This window comes from Magnolia sinica, chromosome 2, assembly GCF_029962835.1.
Source record: "Magnolia sinica isolate HGM2019 chromosome 2, MsV1, whole genome shotgun sequence".
Lineage (NCBI taxonomy): Eukaryota > Viridiplantae > Streptophyta > Magnoliopsida > Magnoliales > Magnoliaceae > Magnolia > Magnolia sinica.
In genome coordinates this window covers 24667464-24677978 of record NC_080574.1, presented here as the reverse complement: position 1 = coordinate 24677978, position 10515 = coordinate 24667464, and the positions used below count along the sequence as shown (strand labels likewise).

Below are 10515 nucleotides of genomic sequence, written 5' to 3'. Positions count from 1 at the left end.
GATTTTTGTTTTTTCCCTTCATCTGGGTCTGTATGACCTAGTCAATAGATTGGATGTCAAATAAACAGTACAGTGGACCTCAGGAGGATTTTAACAGTGGATATCCAATCACTATTGTTTTCCTGTGGTGTGGTCCACCTGAGATTTATATCCCTGTTATTTTTGGAATTAAGCCTAAAATGATCTGTAAAAGTGGATGAACGAAATGGATAAAACACATACATCATGGTGGGGCCCACAGAGCACCGACCATCGGCCACCGGGCTGGTGGCAGGGGGAGTAGCCAATCCGATTCCGTGTGGCACACCATGCAATTCGCTTGCCGTCCCACCGTAACGTAAGAGCGACGGTACATCTCTGGGCGTGCCACGCGTACGCTACATCCTACCGTCCATCACAGTGTCCCATCTGTCTTGTCAATGAGGCTGAACGCAGCATTCCTATTCCTCGTAGACATGCAGCTCATCACAGCACATGTCATGAGCAAGCACCTTTCCTTATCTTCTTTCAGCTTTCGGGCACCTCAAGACTCCCCCGAGAAAGCAATTCCGTCAAGAAAACTCCCATTTCAAACCTTCCTATCTTTCAATCCAAAAAAACCTCTATCCTTGAAAACCCATCTCCCAATCATGCAGATCTCCAAAACGCTTTTTGTGTTTTGCCTCATCTCCTGCCTTTCCATGACATCTTCCCAAGAACAAGGCGCAACTGCCTATGAGATGCTTGAGAAATTCAACTTCCCAAGAGGCATCCTTCCACAAGGTGTAAGAAGCTATGTCTTGAATACAGATGGCAGCTTTGAGGTCTATCTGGATGGAGAATGTAAATTTGGGGTGGAAGGAGGGTATTCTTTGAGCTATGGGAGGAAGATTACAGGGAAAGTGAGCTTTGGGTCCTTGAGGAATCTGAAAGGGGTTAGTGTGAAAGTGCTCTTTGTGTGGATGGGCATCACCGAAGTGAGCACAGGCAATGGGGAGCTTGATTTCTACGTGGGCCCGCTCTCGGCATCTTTCCCACTTTCGAATTTCTTGGATTGCCCGCAGTGCGGATGCGGGTTCAATTGTAAAGACATTGTATCGGATTCTTAGAATGGGAAGAATTCGGCTTTGTGGGTGTTGGATGCTGGTCTGGCCGGATCTCTCTTTTATGTTTTCCATGGATGGTTTTACTGTGTTATACAATTCCATTTGGTTGTTGAATAAATAAAAATTCTGGGTTTTACATGTCTTTGTAGCTTTAATTTTGATAATTTGGATTAGGAAGATATGATTTTTATTTTTTATTTTTATGTATGAAATATGAATAAGTGGGTTCAAATTTCTAGTTATAAATAGCCATTCTTATTCCGTTTCTCATATTATTTGGACCATTCTTTCAAGTTTAGGTGTTTTTTGTGTGTGTGTGATGTTTGTGGGCTTTATTTGGGTGATTATGGTTAGGAATGTGCGAATTCAATGTATTGCTGATCGTGCCTGGATGGACTTGAATTTTCTAGAAACGGCGAGATTAAAGAAGAAAAAGAAGAAGAAGAGGAGAGAGAAATAGAGGTAAGAGGGATCTTTCATCAAAATTGAAATCAATAATCTTCATGTTTTGGTTAATTTTAGTATTATTGTTTTTAATGAACTGTATAGAGTATTGAGCATGCATGAAATTTTGGTTGAGATTGAAGAAAATGTGAACTCCCATGTTCTGTTCTTCATAGATTCTGCTGTAGAAAATTCATTTCTGAAACAGGTTAGAAATATCTTCTAAGTACAAAACGTGATTTTTCTTTAATAATTGTTTCCTTTTCATGTATTAGTAATTGATAGACAAACCTGTGACTGAAAGAATCCTCTTCATCTTATTGACCAATGTCTGTGAGAATCTTCTAAATCAATAGACAAGTCAAACATCTCATCGATTATTTGCGATGATCTCCATGATCCCAGGCTGGTCCTCATTGCCTAATACATATGGTGGTTTTTTTTTTTTTTTTGGGTAAGCTAACAACCATTTTATTAGAAAGAAAACAATGCAAGACAAACCCAAAGAAGAAGGGGCAAAGACTTAGATGATAGGAAATATCTATCACAGTACAAGGAAAAACCCTCCTCCCAATTTTCTCCTGTTTGCTCTTTTCTGTACCTGGCAATGTCCTCAAGGACCTTAAAGGCCACGGTCCAGTTGACTATTCTACCACTAGCTCTTCAAAGGGTAAGTTCTTGCAGAGTGTCATTTGCTGTGTCCTTTCCATATTGATTGTGGCCCAGCTAGTAGGGCAAGATGACACAAAGTCATCTCCTTTTTCCCTTATAGCCTTCATGCCATGCATGAAAAAGCCTCAATCACGCTACAATTACCCCCGACATCACCTGTACTATCCCAAACAGGTCGGAAAATCTCTGCTAGGTCATAATCATCTAATACTTATCCCAACTAATTGGGGTCAGGAATCGAATCCCATTCCGCCATTCCACTCTATCACTGACCATATCCATAGTTAAATCATAGGTCCCCAAGTCTTTCTTACAATCTCCTTTTGCATCCTTTTGGGCCTTTCCCTTGCCATTTTAGAGCCTTCAACTTGAACCAACTCACTCCTAACCAGTGCTGAAAATCTCTGCCAAGTGCCTCCGAAATGGAAGTGTTCCATCAATTCCTTTTTCTAAAGGCATAAAATACAAACATTAATATGAACGTATTTTGGCCTCTCAAAGGATTGATGGTGAGCTTTTTATCCTTCACAACTAACCAATCAATACAATCACCGGGGGAAATCCTGGATTATTCCAAATGTGTTCTACTAGGGTAGTTGCCTGTAGCCCTCTAATACAAGTTATTGGTGGATGGAAACTGACCATATTCCAACTCTGTTCATCTCCCTCCCTTGAACTCGATTTCCACATATTCAATAGCTCCATAAGATTTTGGAAGTGTTCAATCTCTTCATCATTTAGGTCCCTCTCATATACCAGAATCCACAAGATCCCCTATACTAATGAAAACTAGTGAAATCACGAGCTCTCTTGCGGGAACCACTTGGTACAACTTGGAATGGACTTGTCTTAGGACACTGTCATAATGCCTTAGGGCTTTGTTGTCACATCATGTGTCCTACCAGAAACGACTACATGATCCATCCCCAATTTCCCTACATCCACCTAAGTCCTTTTCAATCCTAAATGCCACTTTCCAAAATCCTGATTGACGGCCCATGTCTGATGAGCCAAATCTTGAAATCCTATCTAAAAGATCCCTAGCCGTAGCTGTGTTTCGATCTTTGACCTAAGTTTTACTTAACTATGGTAATTGGTCTTTTTCTTTCTTCGTTCCTAAGAACACCATCACCATGGTGAGGCTTTGTGGACCCTGGTTACAATTCAACTTTCCATCCTAACTGAGCTTGATAGATTACACTGGAGGTTCGTTTCAGTTTTACAACCTTCATTTCCTTTCTTAAGAGTGACTTTCAGTTTTGATTGATGCCAGGCACGTTAATCCTTCAACCCTCTCATGGAATGATGAAATCCCTTCGAGCATAAAGTTGCACAATTTGAATATCCATAAAGCATATCTCCATTGACATTATAATTGCAGCAGTTCTATTTTTCCCTCAAGGAACCATGAAAGCAACAGGAGTTGTCGTGCATGCGTCATCTCCAAAAGGTTTTGAATTTGGGCATTATTCTAATTCACAATACATCAAGAGTTGAAATCCTTTTGACACTTAATGGTCATGAAACCATTTAAGTCTTTGGTCACTGAAAAACATACCTAATGGACTGCTTCTGTGTTCTAATCAAATCGTGTTTCCCTTCCAAGCTTTTGGTTATTAGGATCTTATCACGCTCTAAACTTTTTTTTTTTTGGGAGAGAAGACAAGAAATTTTTATTAAAGAACAAACAGAAAGGAGCAGAAACAACAAGAAGGGCTGAGAGAGCGACCTGAAATTACCCAAGAAAGTCCAGATTACAACCCTTTAATTTTTAAACACTACAAGCCCATTCAATGATCAACCCTCTAGCTCTTTGGGAGATTCCTTCCACCAACTTGCTAGAATTATTGAAGCACCTTGCATTTCTGTCATCCTAAACAGCCCACCAAATTGTGAGCAAAGCCATTCTCCAAAGCATTTTCCTTATTGGTCCCTAGGCTCACCCCATTCCAAGCATATAACAAATAGTCCACCAATGTCGGGGTGGACCACATCATGAGAAATCGACTCAACGTATCTGCCCAAATCAGGCCCAGAAAAGGGCAATGCAGAAAAAAGTGGTCCACTAAGTCCTCATTTTGCATACACAAGCTACAGATCTTTGGGATCACCATAGCTCTTTTCCAAAGATTGTCAATGGTTAGAACTTTCTTCCTACCAACCAGCCATCTGAACGCCGCTATCTTTGGAGGGATATTGTAGAACCAAACAAAACTTGTGCTTCCCACCTCTCTTTGACGATTATCCCCTCTCACAAGGGAGTAAAAGGACTTGACCATGAACTACCCCGATTTGTCAACCTTCCACATCATCTTGTCCAGTTCAGATAAGACCAGGGTGAAAAAGTGGATGCGCTCAAGGTGTGCCACGTAGTCCTTGACTTTCTCATCACGAAGAAACCGTCTACATGGGGGTTCCTAAATGACCGAGTCTCCTATTCGGGAGTATCTATCAACTACCATAACGGACAAATCCAGGGCCAAACGGAAGATACTAAGGAATTCATCTTTTTACAGTGAGGATCCCACCCACACATTTTCCCAAAGTCTGATTTTTTCACTGTTGCCACTGAGATGCCTTCCCCGCCCAAGAAAGCTATCTTCAGAAAAGAGACTCCTTTCCACAAAATTGATGCTCTGTAAGCTGAAGAATCCCTAGTCCACTAACCCCCAATCGTGGATCTGTATTTGCTTTGAACCACCTCTTTCCAAAGCCCCCATCCTGAACCTCCAAAGCCATTTCCGGAGCAACACAATATTCATGGACCACGCTCTAAATTACGTATAGAAGTGGAGTGTTTTAGGGTCCATTTGGATTTAACTCTAGGTTGCGAGTGAAACAACTACTCTGGTGGAAGGGATGGTTATCTGCTCTGTTGTGCATTTGGAACAGGTTAGAAACTGAAATCACATTGTGCAGGATATATTTTATTTTATTTTTTATTTTTTATTTTTAGTTTTTGGTCCCAGATAGGGGTCCATCATGTTTCAGGTGGGGCCTGAAACAAAAATGGATATTAGTTTGGGCAGAAAAGTAATTTTGCCCACCCTGCCTTTTTGCGGACAGCACAGTATAATCTTAATCGTAGGTTACACAAGCACATAGTTACGGAAATTTCAGTATCTATAACCAAAGAACGATGCCTGTAAGGCTTCTTGAAGATGTCCTTAACTCATCACTTCCTTTGATGGGTAAATTGAATTTCTTGTTTGGGAATGTGGCATGCACAAGTGGGTTGATAAAATACGTACATCGAACTAATCCATGGCCATTGTGTGTATGCAATGATGCTGCCCTGTTGGACACATACGTAGACAAGTTCATGTAATGGTCAGGGTAGCTATTGGGTTTGATTAGTTTACTCAATAGGATGTAATTACTAAATGTCCAATTGCTTTATCTTCAGCATTGAACACCATCAGCTGTTCCGATGAGTTGCTTGTTTCGAGATGATGTTCATCAAGCTACGGTTCAAAGTTTAGGTGTGTACTTCTTCTCAATGGTACAAGGTGTCCCATGGAGGTGCTTCATGCAAGGTCTCCTGGATAGCAGGACCATAATGTGGTATGGGAACGGGTACATGGTACACTACATACACTAAGTATATGCAATCTAGTTTTTTAAATGCGATTTGATGTTGTAATTTATATATGGACGACGAATGTTACTATTGCAGATCCCACATGCATAGTATTGCAGATCCCATTATATGCATGCTATTGCATAAAACAAAGTATGAACATTTACATTCTAATGAATATTTACATTCTAAATACAAATTTATGTTGCAACGTAGTTGGCAGTAAGAGTATAAAGCCATAATTTTGGCTTGGTAAAAATACCAACCAGGAATGCAAATGAGAGGGGCAAACAACAAGGGGGTTGGCGATTTAGGTAAAGTTGGTCCCAGGTACAGCAGTCAGGAGTTCAAGGTTGTGTGAGTAAGCTGCAGTGTTTAAATAGCTTCACTATGTAGCGTGTAGCTCATGTTATGTAATATAGCTTAACCTTAATGTTACGTAACTCATGAAAATAGTTTAAGTCACGTGTAGCCTACACTACATGCTAATTTTACATATGCTACATGCTACATAGCCTATGGTACATTGACGCAGGGATGAACGTGATGAGGTTGATCACCGTCTTCCTCAAGAGGATAACTACTCAGAATCCACGGAGCTTCTCTGGACTCCTCACAAAGACTTCTCGAATCCACGAGGAAAGAAAGCAGAAAATAGAAATAAATTCTAATAAATTTGAAATTGATTTAATCAATAATTGATAATTGTCTAATGTGTCTCCTTACACCATTAATAAAGAAAAAAAATAAAATAAAATTCGTAATTACCAAAAATAGCAAAATTCTAACTCTAATAAAAATCCTAAATCTTCTAAAGCCTAATTTCTAAAAATAAAAATTCTAAATAAACTTTCTCTAGAAGAGTCTTAGTATAATTAAAAGTTATTTCTAGAAAGGAAAAAAAAATCTAAAACTCTAAAAATTGAAAAATATTAAAAATTCGGAATTACTAAAAATAATATTTTTTCTCTAAAAATTCGTTTTTGAGCTGAAAGTGCACGTTTTTCTGACGAAATGGACAGATGCGACCCACTTTGTGGGTCGGTTCACCTCAGATGGCCCGTTTTAGTAAAGATTGATAGGTTGTGCGCCCCGTAACGATACCCGGATCAAAAGTTACGGTCAATTTACGGTCCACCTTCTTTTGGCCCAATCTTGCTTGGAATGTATCTGTGACATGTTCTACATCATACATGCCATGTAACTTACGCTACAAGTTATTTTTCACCATAACATTTAAATCAAGTATATTTTCAATGATTTCTTACATTTTGTTTTATTTTTAATAAAAAGTAGTTAATCTTTTCAATGATGTTAGTAGAATAATATAAGCAATAGTATTAAAAAAAGTTAGGTTGCTCTTTCTTTACCTTTATACTTAATTTTTGCTCTATTTTTCCTATTATTTTATGTTGTGTTTAGTTACACAAAATGTTATTGAATTTCATTATTAATTAGACTATTTTTGTGCAAAATATCATAAGATTACATGATTTTTGGCGCAACCAAGCACAACCTTAATTAAAAATCTAGAAATAGCTTGTAGCTTACACTACATGCTATGTTGCTTAAGCCTCATGCTATAGAGGAGTGAACGCTATGCTACATGCTATTCGCTATTTAACACACTGGTAACCTGTAATGGGTGTTGGAACTTCACCAGAGCAATCTGATTCAATCTGTAGGGTTTGGAGAAACATGTCTGTTGTCTACTGATATTTCAACTTGAAATCTCAGTTTGTTATTTCTCAAAGGGCAATCCAGGCAATTTAAAATTCCTATCATGATGTTTGGATGCTTCGGAAGGGACAAATCACTCATTCACTAAGTGGTTGTCTTTTTCTTTTTTGGGAACTGTCTATTTCCATAGAGTCATCCCTTTGGTTTTGCTGATAGGTGGATGAATCCAGTTGGTTCCCATTGGTGGTGTTTGTGGGTTAATGTTATAGTCTGTTAAAAGAGGTAAGTAGCTGGGGCTGGACCATCAAGCTGCCAACAAATTATATAAGCTAAGCTATTCTATGACCTGAGAGCAAGACATAACTGTGCAAGATTATTTCTCTCTCTCGAACATAAGTAAGAATTCATCTCAAAATCTTTAGATTTACAAGATTCTTTTTTTCTAGCTGGGTCTTTGCAAGATGGACATTTGAATACATATTTAATCCATGTGTTGGGCTATTGATAGGATGGTTATACTTATGTAATCAGTGTATAATTGGCCTGCAGGCATCAAATTGAGTTTTTTTTCCTTTGGCATTCTAGACTCTGATTGTTTGCTTATCGTGGGAAGAAAAACATTGAAATCCCCACGGCAAATATGTCACCCAGGAAAAATCTATTGGGAATCTCATCAATTGAAGCCCTTCATAAAATCAGCGTCAAACATAAATATAAATGCTGTTGATCCTCATGAAATAGTTTGACCTTTGATGGATGATAGAGTTCTTCAGGAGTATAATGTCCCGATGATTATGCCATCCATGATTCTATGTAATTTGTGCTTGTAGCCTTTTCTTGGTTATAATTATGCCATATCTTTGCCTGGCAAGAGGGGAACTGGGTATTGTTATTTGTTTATTTCTAGGAGTGAGAGTGATACTGCATTTTGTTTGATTCTTGATAAATGGTTTTCATTTTGCATGGTTCGTGAGGATTTGAACTATGAATGAACTATGAAGGACATTCGACAATAGCATGACCATTCTTTTTGCGTTATGATGCATTCCTTTCCTCTGAAAATCTTATGCATAGGCTTTGCTACCTAACATGTTAGGTACTTTTGGGAGTTCTGAAATGACGGATATTGAGTCACGCATATCTTCCTGCTTTCTTTGTTTTGTGATCATTGCTTCTATGTTATTTTGCATATTGATTATGAAAATGATTTCCAGATATCGTTCACATTCTAATCATTTTGGATCACTAAACCATGGGTAAATCGCAGTTAATGAAATGTAGTCTAGCCCTTCATACGATGGCTTTTTATCTAGATACAAATACAACTTTTTAACCCTTTCTTGATCATGTCTTAGGAGCCCAAGGCTATGGATAGTTGTTGATCTGTGTTGATCCCTTAGCAAATAGTCTGTAGATAAAATTTAATAACGGTGAGGATAACTTTTAGTCAATTACTCAAAACTGAAAAACATTATGCCTGAGAATGATGAAGCTTGCTTCAGCTCTTACAAGGCACTCTTAATGTATTTTATGTACGATTTGTATAGAAAAAGCTTGGATGAATTTTGGAATACATGGCTTTAAAAGCCTTAATTGCGATTTAGAGATAATCACGTTTTAGATCATAGTCGATTTACATCCATGAAGTTCTCCTCATTTACATCCATAGAGTTCTTCTCTGGCGTGAACTTCTGGCATGTTGAGAGATGACCATGTTTCTTTCAATGGATACTTGTATGCTGAATGCCATGCATAGTGGCTGTGTTGGCGCGCACTATTGAATTGAACTGCAACTATTAATTCAATTTCTTTGAGATGGCAAGAAAACTGTAGGAATAATGGAATATTCAAGCGTATATTTGGATGCATAAGTGAATTGAATTGCAAACATTCAGTTTTAATGATTAGGAATGATTACTACAATTAGGGTGCATTTTCGTGCTATATCAAATTGAATTGCAATCATATGGGTGCATGTTATTTTGGAATGACTTCTCTTCCTGTCTCCTGCAGATGAGGCCAAATGCATTAGTGAAGAGGGTACCGGAATGGATGTCAGTATTCTGCTGCGTCCAAGCCTGTGACCTTTCAGAAATTGAAACAATGGTTTCAGCAATAGTCGCTTGCTTGAAATATGTAAGTTCATGCTTTCCTAATGTAAGAAGGAAAATTAATGGTAATCCAAATTTTCTAATCAATGCATCATGTTTACCCCAGCTGATTTTATTTCATGTTAAATAAATCATCGGAAACACTTATGTACCAGAAGTCTGTTAATTTCAGAGTCATGTAGATCGCAGCCCTCCCCGCACAGCTTGATGTGCCCATGTGGCATGCCTGTGTGAGATTCAGGCCATCCATCAAGTGGGTCCCACCTTGAGAGAAGCAGCATACATTATCAGGACCTACTCAGGTGCGATGTTGTTTTTTCTCCATTATCCTAATCTTAGTTTTTTTTTTTCTTCTATTTATTTTATAACTACCAAATTTCTGCCTGAGTCAGGCGAGTCTTTGAGTCGACCCAACCTGACCGAACCTCAAAACGAGTCGGGTTTTAGGGATTTTGAACTATGCTATTGGACTATATGGATGGACTGTTTGACCAACTTGGGCCGCATGATCTCTGGTCCACAGTTGGATCATTTAGGAGAAAATAGTTTCCAAAGATAGATTCCTCTTTCATTGTAGTAGTTTTCTAATTCATTTATTGTTCCCTTTCCCAAATTGAAATTTGTTTAGGGTGTGTTTGGTTACACCAAATATCATAATATATCATGATTAATCAGTCTAATTCGGTGCAAAATATAATGAAATTTCTAGATATTTGGCCCAACTAAACCAGAGTCCAAATTGGAGACCCCATCGTATTACCCGTTTAATTATTGGGCCTTAACATTCCATTATGGCCCATCTCTAACCCATTCTGAATTGGGTCTTTGATTTCAGGCCGAACCATGCCGATTAACATAATAACGGGCTTGTTCTCTGTGGGATCTACCATTATGTATGTGTTATATCCACGCCGTCCATCCATTTTGTGAGATCATTTCAAGG

General features: G+C 38.5%; 1 protein-coding gene and 1 long non-coding RNA gene across 2 annotated transcripts; both read left to right on the top strand.

Moving 5' to 3' along the window:
* The first annotated feature begins 455 nt into the window (after positions 1-455).
* Positions 456-1088, top strand: LOC131224406 (uncharacterized). The gene has a single exon (XM_058219881.1). The coding sequence runs from the start codon at positions 456-458 to the stop codon at positions 1086-1088; it is 633 nt and encodes a 210-aa protein (XP_058075864.1).
* Positions 1089-1725: 637 nt separating this feature from the next.
* LOC131236700 (uncharacterized) lies at positions 1726-10216 on the top strand. The gene is made up of 4 exons (XR_009166842.1): positions 1726-5093; positions 5608-5784; positions 9475-9597; positions 9745-10216. It is a non-coding gene; the product is annotated as an uncharacterized LOC131236700 (long non-coding RNA).
* Positions 10217-10515: the final 299 nt, after the last annotated feature.